The following is a 23292-nucleotide window of genomic DNA, read 5'->3' as shown; positions in this document are numbered from 1 at the left end:
TTGTTCTCATCCTTAATATCAATCTAAATTTTTCTTTTAGAAATCGAAGTTTTCCACCAATACCATATTTAGAGAAAATAACTATTCAAAAGAACTAGAAGAAACACAAAAATTATAGAAGAGGAATCAATAGAATTTGACTAACTGAGCTTATCAGTAACTGCAAACCCATTTTAAAACCAGTTATTTTACGCAGAAACAGGAGAAACTCAGAGATAGTAAGCCAGAATCATTTTTCACGCAACTAAACTGAAATTCTTGTCATTGAACATTTATCTCTGCCAACTTGTATAAGAATACTGTTATAATGGCATAAACTAAATGATTTCCTCCTGATAGAGAAATGATTAGACAATGCAATTTGATGCTGATCATATCTCTATGACCAAAGTCCTAGATAAAGTACCAGTTCACTAAACTCTCATGGGGCGGTCACCTAACACAACCATAAAACGAAGGGATCTAAGTTGAAGGGAAAATACACCTACATTATATTGTCCCCTTTAGGATTTCACAACTCTAGATTTTTTAGCTCTTAGAGCTGTCAGTAATGTGACTAGAGACATATTTCCCCTGTGCTGAATGAATGATGATTGTGTCTAAAAGGGAATTCCACGAAATAACTTCAGACCATCTCTCTCATGGGACTTGTCATGGACTTCTCTGCACTAGATGGGTTAGCTGAATGTCTATTGACTGTCAAGTGTTCCAAGGTGGCCAAAACCTCAGACATCAGTGGTCTAATTTTGGCCTCACTAATACATTGTAAAGCAGTAATTGCAACTGTATAAGCTGCTCTCTGTGAGTATTGCCCTTCTAACCTTGTGTCCATAATTCGGAACAACTTCCTCCTATCACCCAAATAGGGTCTTGCCCAATCTACAAGATTATGTTCCACTCCTGATTTCGTAGTATCAACAGCATAGCGCCCTGACAGTAGTTCCAATAGCACAACTCCAAAGCTATAGACATCACACCTTGAAGTAAGCCAACCTGATCAAAGGTTTTTTGAAGCTCTTATTCAAGAAAAAAGCATAGCATTGCTAAGATAATATCAAAAAGAGGAGAAAAAGTCACTCCTATGAAACAGTGCGTTAATTAATGTGATCAATACGGCTGGTAAAGGGGTAGAAATCATTTAATCAATATAAAGAAAAGGAACAATTACTTCATAAAGGGTACTTACCAGATAACTAAATTAATCTATATGTAAGTGTGTTATATATGTATATAAGTAGGTATGTATAAAATGCAGACTAAGCAATAAAGAGATACATAGGAGTGTTTTGATAATTACCTGATAACTAATTTTATTACTGAGTTAAAAGAATTCTTCAATATTTTGGCCAGACCCCAGGATAATAGCAAATACGAACTATTTTAAGATCAATGGCCAATGTGGCATGGCAACTACATTATTTTTCAAAAAAATACAACCTGGAAATGGTCCACTTGTACAAGAGGCTCAAGATTCTCTATCACCAAAAGAGTAGTTTATTCTTCTTCTCACCAAAATAGTGAGGGCATTTTATCATCAATTGGTAAGATCTACTCTACACTACAACACACCTCAAGACGTGTTTGCAAATGAGTATGAATAGAAATGTCTGTATACATGTAGTTAATGTTCAAATGTTCGTTTTAAGTTGGTTGGTCTGTCATTCACCTTAAGCCTAGAAGATTTCATTCATCACCTAGTTGAATCACAACTTTGAGTGACTCACTAGTTTGCTTTGAAATGTCTATTAATAATCCAACAAAAGATATAAAAACATTAAAGAAGAGGAAAATGACAAAACATCAAATTTTTATGAACCAAGAAGCATGAAAATATACTTAAGAAAAAATAAAACCTGTAGCAATATATTCAGGAGCAGCATAGCCCTGAGTTCCCAGGACTTGAGTTGAAACATGAGAATGATCACCAGTGGGCCCAGCTTTGGCCAATCCAAAGTCTGAGAGTTTTGCATTAAACTCCTGAATTTGTATAATAATATGTTAAAATGCTGAACTAGTCTGTTAAAATTAGGGATGCATTTTATTTCAAAAGACCAGAAAAAGAAAGGAAGATAGCTAAAGGAAGGTACCACCAACCCACGCACATTTTGCAAGCAATTTCCCTAAAAGCCCACAATAATAAAGGCAATGTAAGCGTTTAACCAACATACCGAATCTAATAAAATATTAGAAGCCTTGAAATCACGGTAGATAACTTGTTGCTTAGAGTCATGTAGGAAGGAGAGACCTCGAGCAGCACCGATAGCAACCTTGATTCTTGTTGCCCAAGGAAGTGGTTGTGCACCCCCTGCAATTAATAGTTCCATAGTTATTCAAAGTGCAATTCAGTGGCAAGGTTAAAAAAAAAAAATTAGGTGATACCACACATATCAGATTGCTTGATTTACAACATGTTAAATCATAGTGCAATCAGGTTTGAAGTGTATTACTTTCTGAAACTCAAGCTACTAAAGGCATCAACATACTGCGAAATAGATGATTTTCCAAACATCTGTTGGGCATGTACTCATACACTAGAAGCCGGTTATCTCCTTCTAGGCAGTATCCAATAAGTTTGACAAGATTTGGATGGCGAAGTTGGCCAAGATAATTGAGTTCAGACTGTAAATAAAGAGAAATATGATAGAATTTGATTCATTTAGAACAAAAACAGGAGAATTAAATGCCAATGAAAGCAACCTACCAGCCACTCCTTATGCCCTTGAAAACCTTCAGGCTTAAGCTTCTTCACAGCTATAATCATTCCAGATCCAGGCACTGTAGGCCCAAAGGAATGATTAACAATCCACCCCTTATAGACATAACCAAATCCACCTTCTCCAATTAGATTATCAGGACGGAAATTTTTAGTGGCATTCATGAGATCGTTTAATGTGAAGGCTTTTAAATGTGGGGATGAAAGTATGTCCCCTTCGGATCTTGGAGTGGGGAGAATCTCAGGTTTTACTTTTTCACTGTATCCATACATTGTTGGACTTGAATGAGCTAACAAATCATTGCCTCTATGGGGAACTGTAGTAACATCTGGAAAACAATTTTCATTTTAGTAAACAATAACAACTTATTTGAAGAAGCAGAGAAGATAATATTTCCTCTTGGAATGAATCATCTGCAAAAAATTACCAAATGAGATAATAGATTGACCAAAGAAAGGTTTAAAGTCCTCAGGTGAGGAAAAAGAAAGAAAATTTCAAATCTAAACAAAAAGGGAGCTGGAGACTGCAACAGCTATTGATTTCCCAATAATAGCATCACTAGTCCAGCCTACAACATTATAAAGAGAATGCACAACTAATTCAATAAATTATACAAGTACGGTTACATATCTTATTTTCCCATACAAGTGAATGAAAAGGAGCTTATGGTATAGCTATTAAAGATACCCACCCCCCCCCCCCCCCCAAATTGGTCATCTCTGAATTTCCCAGTTTATGCTTGGTAGTAGTGAATATAGGAATGCAGAAATGGAGAAACAAAAAAGAGGGGTGCATTTAGACTCCAGTTTAAGTCCATACCTTGTCAAATTTGAAATTTCATCCCCTAAGCTTCCTATACTATAAATCACAGATTTAAATTGACTACAACGTTAAAAAGAAAAAGACACTGGAAGCATCTATATTGTATGAATTTTAATTCTTTTAACTTTGTATAGTACTACTACCTCTATTTTACCTTTATTTTATATCTCGCTCTTTCTGTGATAACACATCACACGTTACATCTTTTAATTTTTTTCTCTGTTCTCTTCCTATCTCTCGTTGTGTATACATGCATGATAAACCATTTCCCATATTGCATTTCACTAAAAGCATCTATGTTTTGTTTTAAATTCAGTCATACATAATAATGAGAAATCAAATCACAAAAAAAAAAAAAAAAACCTGAACAATAACAAAGGAAATGCGCAACCACAACATTTCCTTAAAAAAAATCCATCAGGAACTATCCACACTCGTAGGCAACGCAAGACATCATCCGACAAATCAAAATATATCCATTACATACGTAATAATCATATAACACAATAAGTTGACCAAAAAACAAAAAACGTACCAGAACAAGGTTGGGAATGTGAGTTCATAGGGTCATCAACCTTGTTACGACTTCCAAAGCAATTTCCCATTAGAGGAAACAATTAACCCTTTTCGAGAAACCAAGGAAAATAATAATAATAATAATAATAAAGAGATTCAATGGAACTTAATCCTGACCATGCAACCTGACCTCGATATCAATCTCCAAATGCATTGTGTTCTTCTCTGGAATTGTGTTCTTCTCCGTGATTCCAGAGAAGAACATGAATACAGAGAGAACCAGATTATAGTGTCGTGAGTTGTATTACAAAACGGATATGAACATTAGGAAATAAAGACAATGACATACAATTTTATTAATTATTATTTATTGTTCTTAGGAAGTTAGCGATTGCCAAGTAGACACACATAATCGAACTTCGCCTCTTCCACAAATGCCCTCGTCTGGTTTTGTAACTAACACTCTTTCCTTCCTTTTGAACATTCTATCATCGTAATTTGAAGCCATTGCTGAGGTCAAATGGTGGAATGTAAAAAGTAAATAGACAAGTTTTTGAGCTACTTCTTTGATTCTATTTGATAAATTAATTAAAATTTATAGTTTATAATTTATAATTGACGTAATTTAATGATTATATTGTATAATTAATTGATTAAATTAAAATTATTTAATAAAATCAATTGTATAATTAGTTGAGATGTGTTGAATGACTAAAAAAATGTTAAAGTTATTTTTAATTAGTGTTAACTTAGTAGAATGGTATTAGAAAAACAAAACAAAACAAAACAAAGCTTACTAGAATGGAATCTGTATTATGTACGGCTTTTTAAATTTTGTTTAAATAAAATATATATTTCAATTGTATAATTAATTTGACATGTACTCATAAATATTTGTTTTGATATTATTTTTATTAGTAATATAATAAAAATCCAATCTGTGTAAATTTTTAGAGAAATTCTTATAAGAGAAAAAATTAATAATTTTTTATAAGTTAAAAATAATATATTTTTTATTTTTTAAAAAATTATTTAATTTCTCTAAAATTTGAGAAAATAAATTAATTTTAACTTATAAAAATAATTTAATAATTTTTTATACTAATTTTTTTAATATAGGAATTTCTTTATAAGTTTAGCCAAGCCAAAATCACTTCAAGTGCTTCTAATATATTGCTTTTGTTATATCTCTGTGGGCAAAGAAGCTTATGTGATAGTGTTACAGTCCACTTTTCATGATTCTTTTATTGGCTCAATTTTTACATAAGTATGATAAATGTTATTGATTAAAATTGAGAGAAATTACAAAAACAATCCCCAATGTTCATTGTTTGATAACACATGTACGAAGAATTCTAAATAATTCTAATTTTTATTTTTAAAAACATAAATATTTATTTAATATTGAATATATTTTAAATACATAAACATATGCAATTTTATTTAATATTTATTTTATAATATAAGAGAAATATTATCAAGAGAACAAATAAGATATGATAAAGTTTTACATGTATTTATGATCTCCTGATTAATTTTTTTTATTTAAAATGTACCAAGCAAAATGTTTGTTTGTTTTATAGTTAAAAATATTTTTTTATACTTTTAATAAAGAAAAAATACATTTTCAATAAAAATGTGATTCAAATTATTCATCTATTCTAATTATATTCAACTCCGAATTAATTATACTCAACTTAAAGCTAAATAAAAACAAAATTATCTTATTGTTGATGGTCAATTCGATATAGCATATATATTCCTAAAACCTTAATTATCAAATAGTATTATGATCATGATTGAGCCTGAAATTGGAGTAATCTAGTTATGCCGTATGATATTGTTGCAATGTTTGTCGTTGATGATATATAGGACCAATAATGTTCATAAGAATTTAATTAAAAACACAGACTAACGAATACGCTTACATAAGAAAATTGATAACACACATCTATGGAATTCATTACAAGCCTATATCCCATGAGATTTGCATCTTCTCTAATTCACGTGAATCCAGTCTCACTTTTATTTAAGCAAACTTACTTTGTTTAAGGGTATCTTTGGAAGAAGATTTTTGGAGAAAAAAGAGCTTTTTTTTAAATTTTATATTAAAAAATTTATATATTATTTAGGCTGATAAATATATTATTAATACATTAAATTTTTTTTATTATATTAATTTATATTTTTTATTTTTAAAAAATTATTAATTTTAAATATATTTATTTAAAATATAAAAATAAGTTATTTTTTTCCTTTCTCTCCTCCCAAACATATTCTAAGTGAATATCATAAATTTTTTAAGGTTTAATTATATTTTTTTATCTTTATAAATATTAGTTATTTTATAATAAGTCATTACAATTTTTTTTTTGTTAGAATTTAGTTTTTAAAAAGTTAGAAAGTCAAGATTTTGTCTCTGTCATCAACTCTATCTCTTCTGTTAGATGTTAAGCTAACTACTCGTTTATAGGAAGTTAGCTCAGCACTCCTACACAAGTCTCATGTGACATGTCACGTTATTTAATTTTATAATAATTTATTATTTAAAATTAATATTTACAAATAAGTTTTTAAACACATTTTTAATATTTACAGAAAAGTTCACCGAACCCAATCCCCTTCACTCCTCTTCTAGCTCTCACTTCCTCATCCCCCAACCCACTCTCACTCCCACCTCTTCCTTTTCTCTTGTCGTATTCCACACCTCCACATATACTAAACTCTTTAAACTTAATTATTTCTTGTTTTCAAATCACTTGCACAAATTTCTTTCACTACCTTCCACCAATTAAAATCTAAAAACATACAAACAAAAAATCTATATCAAAATTTGAGATATAACATACAAACTTGCAGATGGAGTTGGGTGCAAGTAGGAAAAGTGTGATGATAACCGTGGGAGTGTGAGGTGGGGTTAGAAAGAGAGTGGAGAATAGTGGGGTTAGGAGGGAGGATGTGAAGAATGAGGTGAGGAAAAGTGTGGAGTTGAGTGCGGGATTGGAGGTGAGGGTACGAGGTAAGGTGGAGAATGGAGAAAGGAGTAGGAGAGAGTGTGGAATATATTGAGTGTAGAGTGGGGAAAAGTGTAGTGTTAAGTGCAAGATAATGAAAAGTATGGGGTTAAGAGTGAGATTAGGAGTGGGGTTGGAAGGGAGGGAGTGGAGAATAGGTTGAGGTAAGGGTGTAGGGTGGAATTGAGTGTGAGAAAGAAAAAAGGCTAGAGAGGGTGGGTTACAAGAGAGGAAGGGAGAGGGAATGGGATTGGAGAAGGAGAAGGAGAAAGAAAAAAATTGAGAAACGAGGAAGGGTTACAAGAGAGGGAGAGAGAGGAAATGGAGTTGGGGTGTGAGAGTGGGGAAAGGGAAAGAGAGGGTTGGAAGAAGGGATGAAGGCTTTGAGAGAAAGAAGAAGGGATGAAGGCTTTGAGAGAAAGAGAGAGGAGTTACGTAGAAGGAAAAGGTAGAAAACTTTTTTGTAAATATTAAAAATATGTTAAATGACTTATTTATATATATTAATTTTAAATAATAAATATTATAATGCTCAATATTTATAGGAATTTAAAATATTATTAAACTATTTTTAAAAAAATCATAAAGAAGGAAAGCAAGTTGAGATGTATAGGATTGGAAAGCAAAAGTTTAGAAAAGAAAAATTAAGAATGAGGAACTAATGGGAGGAAGAGAGAAAGGAAGTTAGGTAGAAAAGAAAAAGAAATTTTTTGGAGTAAGTAAAAATAAAATTAAATCATCTAGTTCTTACAAAGTGTAGTGAATAATTAACTCTATTTTATAGTATCATAATAATTAACTCTATTTTAAAATAATTATTAATATTTTTTTAATATTAACAACTAAGTTATATGTGAGAAATTTATCATCTTTTATATTTTAAAATTTTGTTAATAATTTTTATTATTAAAAAAACCCTCTCAATATTATAAGTATTAAAACAAGATGAATCAATTTATCAATTAAATTAAATCATAATTATTTGATTTTCTATTTTTGTATATGATAACTAAAAAAGTGTTGTTATAGTTTAAAAACTTTAATGATAAGGTATATCAATCATGAAACGTAAAGAAAAAATTTTAAATAATAAAAAAATATTTTTTATTCATAAATAAACTTAAACTTAATAAAAAATAATATTTTTGAATATCTATAATTATATTTTGCATAATTTTAAACACTGAAAAAATATATAAATATAGAAAACATTGTTTTCCTCCCCTCCACGTCCACGACTACTAAACCCATCACCCCAGCTTATTCATCGTTTTTCCACCACCTCATCATCCTCCTCCGCTAACCCCCCATCACCGTAATCACCTCGATCCACTTCCACCTTTGGAAATCCCGCTCCGCTTATGTATCCTATTGCATCATCTTCTGCCGTACCGATGCTACCACTGCAAAAAAAGAAAGATAATATATCTCTATTGAAATGCTTGGTAATCTTTCAGCGCCAAATGACTTCATTGTACTGAGAGCAAGAATGACTTCATTGAATCCATTCCCACTCTGTCACGTTCTCACTCCCTTTTATCCTTCTTCAACAACACCTAAGCATCTTCATCCCTAATCTTATAAAAGTGCCGCAAAAGAGCAAAATCGACCCAGGAATGAGGATCCACCGAGACGATGAAAATTTGAGGCAAAGACTGCGCCGAGCTATTGGAGGCTTTGGGGAAGGTGGTGTTGGCGGTAGAAGAGGAAGAGGAAATGGTGGCATTGGTGGAAGAATAGGTTGGGGTTCAAAATATGGTGGGGGCTTTGAAGGAGGTTGGTAGAGGTGACTGAGAACACAGTGGGTGGGAAAGAGAGGGAAACAGCATGCTTTTGCATTCAAAGTAAAATGCATACATAATACATTTTGAGTTATACAAAGGCCTAAGGGATCTTTCTTAAAACGAGCTGAAAGTGGAAGCTCATGGCAGCTTTTAAACGTAAAATTAGCTAAAAACTGTGGACCTAGACTGAAAGTTGATAATTATATAAATAATTTATGAAATTAATTTGTTTAGTAAATTAGTCATGTAAATTTATGTTAAATGATTCAAAACAACCTATAATATTAAAATTAGATATAACTTATTTTAATATATTTTATTAATAAAAATAATATTATTAATTTAAACAATAATTTAAATTTTTTAAAATTATTAATTTTAACACATAATATTAAAAAAAATTATATGAATTGATTTAAATAAATTTATTTTTATAATTTTTAAAAAAAATTAAAGTTTATTTATCTAATTAATTTATTTCTTATGACAAAATATATTATTAGTTATTAACAATAAAAAATTAAAAAAAAATTATTATAAAGATGAAGAAAACAAAATAATAATAATAATAAGATTAACATATTGAATTTTAATTGTATGAACAATAAGTTTTTATTTTTTAAAATATGAAGAGTAAGAATGTAATAGAAATATTATAGCTATCTTTTGAAAGTAAAAATTTTTCTTTTTGAACAGTTTTTTTTTATAAAATTGAGGGTGTTTTATTTTAAATTTTAATATTTTAATCATAAAAAACATTAATTATATTGATTAATTTTTAGGTCTAATTTGAATAAATTTATGTAAGAATTTTTATAAAAGAAAAAATTAATATGAAAAATAAATAAAATATATTTCACAAAATAAAAATAATTTATTTTATCAAGTTTGAGAGATATTAAATACAAGTGAATTTAAAAAATGAAGAAAAATAAGTTAAAATTAAAAAAAAATTATTTTATTTTACTAATTAATTTGTGATTCATATAAGTTTTTATTTAAAACTTTAGTGCATTTAGACTTAATTTTCATTGTTACCTAATATTATAGTTTAATATTTCCTTTGTTGCTAGTAGGTTATTGTATTGTAGTATGCTTGTGATTTTCTTTAGTTTAATTTAATTTTGATTATAAGAATTAAAAATTGAATAAGTAAAAGATGTCACTCATAACTTCGAGATAGTATATAAAAAATAATTGAATGAATTTTTTAATATTATTAATTAGATAATTTTGAATTTGTAAAAAAAATATATCAATTACATTTATTAAGTTCACATGTTTTATTTTTTAATATGATTTTTTTATTTGAGTAATGTTATTATATTTTTTTAATTTATAATTCTTTATTTTAAAAAATCTTTTTAAGTTGAAAATTTTAATATAAATATTTATATTATTAAAATATAAAGAATCATATATAAAGATATAAATATTTATATTATAAAAAATACAATTTACCAAACATATAAGTATTTATTTAAAAATTAGTATAAAAATATATTTATTGATGAAATAAATCACTAAAATTGTTAATTTTATCATATTTTTAATAAAAATTTAATTATTATTTTCTATATTATTAAATTAATTTAATATAATTTAATTATTGTAGAGTTCACATAAAAAATATTTTTTAAATATATTAAAAGTATATTTATATATATATATATATATATATAAAACACGTAAAAAAATTTTGATTCACACAAATATTCTTATATAAAATTATAATAATATTAAAATATTAAATAAATTTATTTTTATTATTTATTAATAATATATATTTCATTTCTTAAATTTTGAATTATTTATGATATTATCTCATGAAATACACGGATAAAAATCATAATTCATTTAAAAAACAATTGTTATGTAATGTAAAGCGAATATTGAGTTATATATATATATATATATATATATATATATATATTATAAATTATTTACTATACAAATATATGTTTTATGTAAAAATTGTTGAAATTTTTTGGATTATTACATTATAAATCAAATTTATCTTATTTATAACACTAAAAAATCATAATTCATTGAAGAAATAGTTATTATATTTATATAATAAAAAAAATTATTATGAAAAAAATAACAACATTTATATCAACAGTCATTGATTCTCTTAAAAAATTTAATGAAATAATTTTTATAATTATGTCTATTATTATAAAATTAATGTAATAAATAATTATTATAAATTTTATTATTATAAAAATATATCATTAGAATTAATTTAACAAAAATATGTATCTAATATTTAACTTTAGTTACATGTTAAAATTTTCTCAATTTTCTAGTTGTATTAAATTATATTTTTAAAATTTAGACAAAATTAGTCTTTTCATCCTTTAATTTTAAGATAAAATTTTCTTTCATCTTCTAACTTTTTTATTTATTTATTTTCGTTTTCAAACTTTATCTTTTTTTCCACAATAGTTCTTTCTTTTAGTTTTGTTACACGGTTTAACAAAAATATCCTATATAGCACAAAGATGACCTTAATACAGTTTATTTAATCTAACCTGAATTTTTTTATTGAAAAAATTATTGAAAAAATGGTGAAGTTGTGCTAAGTGCAACTTTTCCTTCCCCTTTTTCCTCTAGCAACCTCTCATTCCTTTTTTCCTAACCTACTAACCTTGTCTTCCCTTCCTGCAGCCTCCTCCCTTCCCCTTCCATCTCTCACACCTCTTCCACTCTTTCCCCCAACCCACCGACCCTGTCTTCCCCTTCTATGCCCTTGTTTCCTTTTTCTTTCCCTGCAACTTCTTTCCCTTTCTCGCAACACCTCTCCCCTTCCCTTCAAATCCCCTGGCTCTATCACCCTTTTTCCTCTCAACTCACCCGCTCTTTCTCCTTCTCTCGCAACCTCTCTCTTTCCTTCTTACAACTTCCTCTCTCTTGTTTTCACAGCCTCCCTCCCCTTCAATTTCTCCAATCTCGAAACCTGGAAGTATACCCTATGTCAATTAAGAACATATATATCTATGGAAAATTTTAGAACAGTGAAATTTATAGTCCTTAGTGAACAAAAGTATAAAGAGTATTCTTATAAATTTAAATTTAAATTTAGAAGTCCATAAATTTATATGATTATGAGAATCTTATATTCATTTCTTTTAATTATAACCATGCATAATGGATAACTGAGTTGATCCTTTACTAGATCCTTTCTAAAAGTTTATGCAACAAAAATAAATTTCAACTAAGAGAAAGAGAATGAGAGAAGAGGAGGGCTTAAGAGAGTTGAAAAGGAATAAAAAGAAGAGAAAGGAGACTAAAGGAATGAACGCAAGGGCTAGGGGAGGGGAGAAGAGCTATGAGAATGGAGAAGGAGAAGTTGTGAAAAAAAAAAATAAGAGCTACAGAAGAGGGAGATAAAGAGGTTACAGGAGAAGGAAAAAGGGGAAATCTGAGAGGCAAAAAGGGAGAGGAGAGGTTGTGAGAAGGGTTGGGGGAGTTGCGGTAAGAAGGAAAAGAGGGAAAAGGACTACAAAAAGTGAGAGACAAGGCTAGTGGGTTAAGAAAAAAGTGAAGTTACACTTAGGGTCACTTCATCATTTTTTTAATAATTTTTAAATAACAAAATTAAGTTAGATTAAATAAACGGTGATAAAATCGTTCTCAATGCTACCTACTGTCTCAACGCTATCTAAAATATCTCTGTTAAACCATATAAAAGAGATATTAAATAATTTTAATATATTATATTAAATGTATATTTATTATTAATGAGAATTTTAATGTACTATATTAAATATATGTTTTTATTACAAGTAAATATTAATTGGTTGAATTGAATATTTTTTATTGTTTCATGTGCGTACAAACATTAAATAATTTTTAAATTTTCATATTATTATTTTTATCATTTCTAGATATGTTTCTATAATTGGTGAATATGATATAATAAAAATATATAACACAATAATTAGATATATTTTATTTTATTTTATGTTTGATATATATTAAAATAATAAATTAATAAAAACATTAGAGTGATAAATGTAAAAAAATAAAAATTATAAATAAGAGATATAAGAAATAAGAGAGATAAAATATCCATAAAGAAAATATAAATATTTATCATGTAAACAAAATATAATGATATTTTTTAATTTATAAAATACATAAGAAATAAAAAAAGGAATTTATTAAAAATAAAGCATTAATTATTCTAAAACCTCAAAAGTCACATAATGCTTATTTTTAAATAATTTAATATTTTTTTAAAATTATATATTTAACTTTTTGCACCATATATATCTCCACATATAATTGAAAACTCTTACCTTAAAATATAAAATAAAAGGAAAAAAAACAAAAACAGTATATTTAACTTTATTACGTAATATATATATATATATATATATATATATATTTATTTATAATTTTCAATATATTCAACTATACCTTCTTTTAATTTAATAATTTTCTTAATAATTACTAAATTTGGATATTAGATAATAAATATTTATTATATTATCTATATCTATCTATATATCGATGTAAAATTGACTGCACCTACTTATTATTAGGAGTATTAAATTTTAAAACATAAAAACTTATTTTTATATATGTAACTTCATCTATTTATTACTCTATACATTAAAACATAGAATATATAAAGTTACTCGCATTGACTACACTAACTTATTACTCTGTGCATTAAAATTCGAAACGTATAACTTACAAATTAAAATTATATTTTATTCACACTTATTATGTTTGAATTGTATTTAAAAAATATTTATTAGTATTGATGGTTATATTATGTTACAAACGGCAATATAAAAATTTATACTATAAATTAACTTAAAGTATCGTTAGTAAAATTAATTATAATATTTTTCATGATTTATGAATTAAAATTATTACTATATTTTAATATAATCTATATTTTATTATGTACTTCAAACACTAAAATATATTTTGAATTAAAAAATTAAACTTACAAAATTATTAGTTTATATTATTAATTGTTAAATTAAATTTATAAAAAAGACAAATTTGTATATTTAAATTGTTTTATTAATTAGTTTCATATAATCTATATTTCAATATGTATTTCAAATACTAAATTGTAATTTGAATAAAAAAATACATTTATAAAATTATTTGTTTATATTATATTGTTAAATTAAATTTCTAATAAAAATACAAGTTTATATATTTAAATTATTTTAATAAAATATATATTTCAATATTTATTAACAATATGAAAATGTAATTTAAATTAAAAATATTATATTTATAAAATTATTAATTTATAATATATATCGTTAAATGAAATTTTTAATGAAAATACTAGTTTATAAATTTAAATTATTTTAATAATTATTTTAATATAATATATAATTTAATATATATTTCAAAAACTAATTTTTTTTAAATAAAAAAATTATACTTACATAATTATTAGTTTATATTATATATTATTAATTTAAATTTCTAATAAAAAGATAAGATAAGATTAAATAAGATAATTTAAAATTATTTTAATAATTTACATAATTTAAGAATTATAATCATAATTAATTCATACTTATTATCTTTAAATTATATTTAAAAAAAAATTAATTGAATTGATAATTATATAATGTTAAAAATAAAAATAACAAAACTGCTGCAAATGATATTTAATAAAAAATTATTATAATTTATTATAAATAATTTAAATGAACTTCAAAATTTTTTAAGTTAAATGTTGAAAATAGAAAAAAGAATATTGATTAAATTGTACAAAAATACTTTTCAAAAAATTTGATGAAATTCTCGAGTTATCTTTTAATTATAAATAAAAATATATCTTTGTTTTTAACTTCTATTTAACATTTGAATGTTAATTATTGTTTTATGTTATATACTATTAAATTAAATTTTTAATAAAAAGACAAGTAAACTATAATACAAATAAAAAAATAACTTTTATTATATTAATTTTTTATTTTCTAACCTTTCATATATCGCCAAATAGAACTTTATTTCTACTTATATAAGTCATATTTACACAATTTTTAAAAACTTACTCACAATTCTTGTTATTGTTATTCTTTTTCATTATATTTTACAATTATGTCAGCGGTCAAGAATTATCTACTTATGTAAGTAGATGTATTTTTTAGTTTGATATTTTTTTTGTTTCACTAAATTATGTTATATATTTTAATTTAATTTTTTGAGTAAACATAAGTTTGTACTTTTTTAAAATGATATCATGTATTGAATTTTATTTTTAACTGATTAATTTGTATCAAATTTATCATTATTTTTCATGCTTTTGTAGAGAAACAACAAGTTGCGTAATGAAGATAAATAGACCTTTTTTAACGATCTGAATTTAACAGCAGATGATTGTATCAAACCTATATCTCCAACCGTGAAAACACCAAATTTACTAAAACGAAGGAGAAATTAATGTATAAATTATAAATTTGTAATGTATTGTTTAAATTTCTTAGATGATACAATAATTTATATTTGACATTTTCTATTAGATCGCAACTTGAGGAAGATGAAACAAAAAATGGTGAATAAAATGTAACAATGAAAGATTTAGAAGATTGAACCATTTCTATTACAATATTGTATAAATACTTTTAATATTGTGTAGAATTTGATAAGTAAAATATCACAAAATATTTTTTTCTTTTAAAAAATAATTTTGCTATCTTATTATATATATATATATATATATATATATCTTATTTTATTATTATATATATTATGTATTGACTTTATTCTTAATATAAAATTTTGTTTAAAATTTATATGTAACTCATAAATTTTATATTATATCAATATTTGTAATTCTAATTGATATAAAGATTAATTTTTATATTAAATAAAATTATTATTATCTTTTAATTTCTACCTAAATCTTAATTGAAAATTTTTTTAACTACTTTTTTTTCTCTACTTCTATTATTTTATTTTTTATAAAAAATAATTTAATAGGAATTGAGTTATCATAATTATGTATAACCTATTAATGTAGATAATATTTTATTTATATTTTATATTATAATAATTACGATGACAAATTTAATTTTTTTAAATTAGAAAATTAACAATATTTTTTTACTTAATGATTTTGTTGCAATTTCTTTTATAAAATGTTATAATGATAATGATAAATTCAAATTAAATTATTAAACAAGAGCTTATGTATCATGTAGAATTTTTGAATACTTTAAATTTTAATAGATTTCCTCCCCCTGCAACTCAAAGAAGAAATGTGAATTATGCAACTTAAGAACATTAATCTCATATTAGGAATGTGCAATGGAACAAGACTCCTTATCAATAATAATTATTAAATTATGTTGGATTATATTTGCCAAAACTTATATTTAATCATGGTTAATTATATGTTTGTTGTATTGTTTAAAATAATGTGAACAAAAAAAAATAGTTATTATTAAAGAAAATAAAAAATATATAGAATATACAAAAAATATTATATATAAAAAAATATTTTATAATCTTCCTTAGTATAATTATATTTAATATAATAATTTTTTAATCATATTTATATATTTAAATTATATATTTTATATTTAAAAATAAATTAAATTTAATAAAAATAAAATAAATCTGTGCAATGCACGAGCATATTTACTAGTATTAAGTATTCTTAATTACTTACAAAACATTAATTATAATGTATATAATACTTTTAATTATTAAATTTATAACTATTTAATATGTTTAAGTTAAATTATATTTTTAGTCCTTTACATTTACTTGAGACTCAATTTAATTTTTTATTTTTTAGTTTAATATAATTTGATTATTTATAAATTTTATTTTAATGTAAATTTTCAATCATTTATGAAAATTTTTACCATTGAAAATTATTTTTTAAAATTTACTAAAACTAATAGCTTACTAAAAAATAAAAAATAAAAATTTAAATATCTAAATTAAAAAAAAATTAAAATGAGACTTTGAACAAAAGGTAACTATGCATATTAATATATATTTTTTTAAGGTTTTTAATCAAATTGTCGAGCACTTAATTTTTAAAAGTAATTTTTAAGGTACATTATAAATTGAAAAAAATTCTATATCATCTTATAAATGAAATAATTATTACCGCTAAATTTATATTAATAGATAATAAAATTAGTAATTTATTTAAAAAATATATAAATATTTTTAATTTTTAAATATTAGATAAATTATAATAATTATTTTTGAGAGTATATAATATCCTTTTAAATTTATAAATACCTAACAGATACCATTTTTAAAACTGTTATGTTTTAGATTTTGAATAGTCCAAAAATAATAAGTTAAAATTATTTATCAACATGAGTAAGGTAAAGTGATATATATTTAATTTATTTAAAATAAGTTAGAGTTTTTAGTGTTGTGTATGAAATTTTTTTTCACTGAAAAAACTAATCCCACCAAATTGTGAATATTTTTTACTTTAACATAATAATATTTTATGAAATATATTTTCAGTTTACTTTTGAAAAATTTAAAATAATATAAAATATAAAAATTTATAATTTTTTAATCTTTAACATAATTTGTTAAAAAAATTTAATATTTGTTAGAGTATATTATAAAATATTAATAAAATAAATTTTTATTAAAATAATAATATTTATTATTATTATTATTATTATTATTATTATTATTATTATTATTATTGTATTCGATTAGTAATATTTTCTAATTTTTAATTAAAAATATTATCTGTAATCTTTAAAATTGAGTTTAAACAACTAAAATTTTTGTAGAAAAAAGTACAATTGTTTCTTTATAATTTTGATGTAATAAATATTTTGTATAACAAATATTATTTCTAAATATTTAAATTTAATTTAAAAATTAAAACTGATAAATTCTTAAATTTCATTAAATTTAAATGTATGAAAATAAGAATTCAACATTAAGTATATAGATGAATTGAGTTGTATTAAATACTTAAAGAAAGAATTATATCATTTATAATATTTTTATTTATTTCGAATAATTGTTTATTAAAATATATTTTTATATTAAAGTTATAAAGATGTAATAATTATTTATTTTTAATAAAATATATTTTTAAATACTTAAATTTAACATGTTGATATTTTTATTATATACCTTTAAATATATGTTAGAAAAATTATTCATTAAATGTTAGGATGTGATATTTGTAAGAGGATTTGGCATTACCTGATTTCTTAAGAATTAAGGTGAGATGAGACAATAAATGAAGAGTTAAAGTAAAATTGAATCATATATAAAAGAAACTACCCTTATTAAATAAAAGTTTTACTTCGATTATTAAATGTAATTTAATAACTCCTGGTTTGAAACTCACATTTATTAATGAGTTTGAAATAATAATAAAATTAATAATTTTTGAATAGAAAGAGTAGAAGCAAGTGAAGAGAAAGACAAAGATGGTTAAATAAAAGTGAAACGGTTGCTGAGTTGTGAAAGGAAAGCTACCATAAAAAACAGAGAGAGAAAGAAACTCAAACAGAAGAACAGCTATGCAAACACAGCAAGTTTGCAATTGCAACAAACACGTGCTCCATAACGCCCATAAGCGGTTAGGTTAACCCAGGAAACGCGACTCTATAACATCACTCTGACACAGGACTCAATGTGGACCCTACAACCCTTCTTTTATTATTACTTTTTTACCATTAAAATAATATTATTTTTATTATTTTATTTATTTTTTTCACTATAAATAAGCTATACTATTGACATAGACATACAACACAACACAGAATATAACCAGTGAGCGTCTCACTCTCCAGAGGATGGAGAATGAATAGCTATATGTATAGAGAGAGAGAAAGAAGCATAAGCTTCACCAAGTGCAGAATACTCACTTCAGCTTCCCTTCTCCTTCTTCTCAATTCGTAAGCTTTTCTTCCGAGTCTCTCTTTATTTCTCCTTTTCAGTTTGGTTGGTATGTTTTTGTTTCCTTTCGAGTTTTTTCTTGCATGGCCATAATTTATGTATTTATTCTTGTCAATTTCAGGGCAGAAAAAACGGGGATATAGAGGTATGTGGGATTGCTATCAATGCAAATTTTCAGTTATCTTTTTTTGTTTTTTTAATTAAAAAGATTGTTTTTTATGGAACACCACACTCTTTGAATTTGGATATGACCGTTGTCATTTTGATTTGATGGAATTTTGATTTTCTGTGCAATTCTCTAAACTCCCCCGCTTGTTTTTTCTACCCAGATTCCCGCTCTGGATCACCTTTTAAGATCCGATATGAAAATTCTCGACTTTTGTAAGGCTGTGTTGTGTCTGGATTTTCGGTTGTGATTGTTGTCTGTAGCAGACTGGTATGTATGCCACTCGGCTGCTCAAAGCCGTGTCTTCAATCTCTGTGTGAATGCAGTAAATCATGGAAGCATTTTTGTGTGATTCTGCATTCTTTTCCGTCTTTGTTAGGAAGCTTTAATTGGTGAAGGTTCTTTAAATGTCTTGTTTTTGTGGTTTTCTATTTAATAACCATTTGCATGTTTGTATAGGTTATTAAATTTCATGTCTAATGGATATGCTGCTGGTAAGAATTTTTTACGCTCATGTGGCTAAGTTAGAACACTGTTATTCTACTGACTCATTGATATTCATTTTTTGAGGGATAAGAAACTAGCCTACTTTTTTTTTTGTTGTAATCAGATTCATAATTTACATCCAAATATTGGAGAGTCCAACCTTTCTCGTTGCAAGGGACGGGCCAAATTCATGTGAGCAGGAGAATCAATGGTTTACAGTACTTTTTGGTAGAAGGAGCTATCAAACAATAAGCGCCCACTGGAAGAAGACGAAAAACAAGCTATGCCAAGAATGTCATCCAGACTTTCAGATGATCCCGAGCAAGGCCAAGGTAATGGCCAAAATGGTGCAGCTGCGGAGTCTAAATCAAGTTTGCTTATTCCCGAACTTGGTTGGGATTTGTCAGTCTATTGTCTCGCACGTTTGCGGAGGTGTGATTATGGCTCAATTGCCTCATTGAACCGTAGTTTTCTATCTCTCGTTCGGAAAGGAGAACTGTATTCTCTTAGGCGAAAATTAGGTATTGTAGAATATTGGGTTTATTTCTCGTGCAATATCCTTGAATGGGAGGCATTTGATCCGAATAGTGGCCGTTGGATGCACTTGCCTAAAATGGTTTCTAATGAATGCTTTATGTGTTCAGATAAGGAGTCGTTGGCTGTTGGTGTGGAACTTCTTGTTTTTGGGAAGGAAATTATGGCTCCTATCATTTATAAGTACAGCATTTTGACGAACAGCTGGTCATTTGGTAAAGAAATGAATACTCCTAGATGCTTATTCGCTTCTGCCAGCCTTGGAGCAATTGCCATATTGGCTGGTGGTTGTGATCCACAGGGCAACATCTTGAGTGCAGCTGAGCTTTATGACTCACTTACTGGAACATGGGAGACTCTTCCAAACATGAATAAAGCAAGGAAAATGTGTTCTGGTATTTTTATGGATGGGAAATTTTATGTCCTTGGCGGGATTGCAGAAGGTAACACAAAGCAGCTAACATGTGGTGAGGAGTTTGATTTGAAGACAAGAACATGGCGTGAAATACCTGACATGTTCTCTCCACGAAGTGGAGAAGCAAGGGTGAATGGGATACTACCTGCAACTGCTGAGGCACCCCCTTTGGTTGCAGTTGTAAATAATGTATTGTATGCTGCAGATTATGCACAGCAGGAGGTAAGGAGGTATGTCAAAGAGAGTAATTCATGGGTCACCATGGGAGGACTTCCTGAGGGAGTATCGTCTGTATATGGCTGGGGATTAGCATTTCGGGCATGTGGAGATCAACTAATAGTTATTGGTGGGCCTAGTACTCTTGGCGAAAGGATGATTGAAATTCATGGTTGGGTCCCAGATGAAGGTGCACCACAATGGAATCTGCTTGGCAGAAAGAAATCAGGGAGCTTTGTGTATAATTGCACAGTGATGGGATGCTGAGGTGTTTGCTTTTGATGAATAGGGCTTTATGGATTTCTTCTGAGTGGAATTAACCATTATTCTTTTTAGAAGGAGATAGGTTCTGACTCATGGGGTAATATCTGCCTCTCTTTTGGGGGAAATTTCAGATCTTATTTAAAATCATAGATATAGTTTTAGGTTTACAGATCAGTTGATGTTTTCATTTCCATTTTATTTGGCCTGGTCTTTTCATTTGAATGACCATTAGAGCCATTTCAAATGTTGGCAACATGTAGGCACAGTTATTTGTATAAGTTCAATTAAAGCAAAGCAGAATTGTAATCGGTCATGGTTTCATCTTGTTTACTTTCACATTCCTTTTTCTATCTAGATATTTGTCAAGGACTAACTCTTCTAAAAGCTTAAGCTTCTAAGTGAATGACTTTCCTTTTAAACACACACACACAAAGGGCTTTTTGAGCTTGAAGCATGGACAATGTGCAGGGATATACAAACTTGGACTAAAATTTAACCTTTTTATCATCTACTTGATCAAAGAAACATAAACACCATATCAAGGATCAACGCTAATGTCTTCCCAAACCCTGTTTACACTGCCATTATCTCACTGCTTCATATCTGGCTTCGTATCTTGTGATAAGACATAAGATTGAAAAAGTAGGAAAAGCATTTTTCTCAAATCTCCTGTTTTATTAATTCTTTCTAATTGAGCCACTCAATCCGTCGATATGTCTCTAGAAGTAGAAAAAATTACAATCCCCGCCCCTCCTAAAATTAATTCTAAGGAATCATTGATAATTAAAATATATTCATAGGGCCAAGCGTATTGATCTATTTTAAATTTTAAAAGGTTTATATAGTCTGTTTCTCTTTCTTTTATATTGTCGTGTTAAAACTAATATATATTTCTTATGTTTTCAAAAAAACCCTCTCGTAAAAATATTTTACGTCTTTTTGTTTCAGATAATGGTGTTTAGTTGATCATGCAAGTTATATCAGTATGTTTGACAATAATCATTGTTGTTCTACTTCTGTTCTATACAACTAATCAAATTATGAAAATGTTTTCAATTTGATTAACCATCAAAGACCAAGAAATTATAGGTTACACTATTTGGTGTGTTTGATAAGGAAAATAGGTAGGGCTTTATCTTCTGCCAGTGTGAGTCCAGCATATTTGGTGTAAAAGGATTTGTAATTCAATTAACTTGATGTGGGGGAATGCCTTTTTCTTATTCAACAAGACAACCGGTATGGAAATTCGAAGCAGGAATATATGCTCATGTCTTTTGCGTGTGTGTTTGCATGCATTTTATTTGTGTGTGGAGATGAGTTATATAGTTTATAATTTTTTCCATATCCGTTTTACACCAATAATATGCAAGTTATATTGAAAGAGAAAATGTTAGCCTAGTTAAGAAACTAGGCAAATATGGCATGAACAAGTAGTGTGAATCAAGGGAAAGTGTATGAGTATGTCAAATGACAGATGAATGTTAGCTTATTCTTTGATGTAAGTGCTGAAGCTTGTCTAACTAAAGTGCCTGCAAATTTTCATTGCACCTCCAAAGACTCCTTTCACGGTTGGTAAGGGATGAGCTATAGTTCCCATTTTATTCTTGCTTGAATTATTGTGTGAGGATCTTCTGGCTCTCAGTAGAATAATTGTGCCCAATTTTTCTCCAAACCATTTTTTTATTCATTTTTGTCTCAACATAGCCAGGTAGTAAGCTTCCGGAGGCCTTGCTATCATCTGCTTGCTTCAGTGGGTGATAGTGATCTAATTCTCTAAATTTCAAATCATGTCTATATATTTGATCATGCTCATTCTATATCATGGAGCTGCATTAACGATTATGGTTTTTGTTGTGCAGTATCAATGACTAGATTCATTAACTCATTCACTCAACAACATTGATTTATTTTAGAAAATTTTTGTTTATTAACATCGAACTTTTCTTAAAACATCCCTTTTGACTATTGTTTCCTTCTTTCATATTATTGATATATTTATTGGAATTTATTGTGTGATTTACATTTATATGGATGAGATGTTGTTTCAATATAATCATAACTCTTCTGAATTTAAAGAATTTGGTAATTTTAGGATTTTTTATTTACTTTTCATGATTTATCAAGATAGAGTTGATAAGGAGAGTATCCAGGAAAACAGTCTTCTAAAATCTTGATACAGTAAGTCAGATTGAAATTGTTTATGTAATTTAACAATTTGCAAATGTTGTTAAGGCTTTCTTCTATATTACCCATCAATTATGCTTTTTTAGAACTTATAATGTAGCACAATAGACTTGGTCTGAATTTTGAAGGCATGAAGAAATAAAAGGAGTTAATTCCTTTACATAGAATAATTTACTGTCAGCAGCAAGCAATGCTAAAGTATAATTTCTTAAGAAAATTAAAGATCTAGATATAGAATAAGATCTGTATTCTGGATTTAACAAATAGGCTGATGCTATAGATCTGG

General features: G+C 26.6%; 2 protein-coding genes across 2 annotated transcripts; one reads left to right on the top strand and one right to left on the bottom strand.

Annotated features, from left to right (window-relative positions):
- Positions 1-484: 484 nt before the first annotated feature.
- LOC113874866 (probable serine/threonine-protein kinase PBL3) lies at positions 485-4175 on the bottom strand. The gene is made up of 6 exons (XM_027513080.1): positions 4072-4175; positions 2702-3042; positions 2484-2619; positions 2169-2305; positions 1854-1977; positions 485-993 (listed from the first exon to the last, which is right to left on the bottom strand). Exons 1-6 carry the CDS (start codon positions 4139-4141, stop codon positions 626-628), a joined length of 1176 nt encoding a protein of 391 aa, XP_027368881.1. The 5' UTR covers positions 4142-4175; the 3' UTR covers positions 485-625.
- Positions 4176-8682: 4507 nt separating this feature from the next.
- Positions 8683-20825, top strand: LOC113874816 (F-box/kelch-repeat protein At1g26930-like). The gene is made up of 4 exons (XM_027513026.1): positions 8683-8842; positions 18863-18886; positions 19171-19232; positions 19626-20825. Exons 1-4 carry the CDS (start codon positions 8683-8685, stop codon positions 20823-20825), a joined length of 1446 nt encoding a protein of 481 aa, XP_027368827.1.
- Positions 20826-23292: the final 2467 nt, after the last annotated feature.

Source organism: Abrus precatorius, unplaced genomic scaffold, assembly GCF_003935025.1.
Source record: "Abrus precatorius isolate BTA unplaced genomic scaffold, Abrus_2018 Scaffold8, whole genome shotgun sequence".
Classification (NCBI taxonomy): domain Eukaryota; kingdom Viridiplantae; phylum Streptophyta; class Magnoliopsida; order Fabales; family Fabaceae; genus Abrus; species Abrus precatorius.
This window is presented reverse-complemented; position numbering and strand designations above follow the sequence as displayed.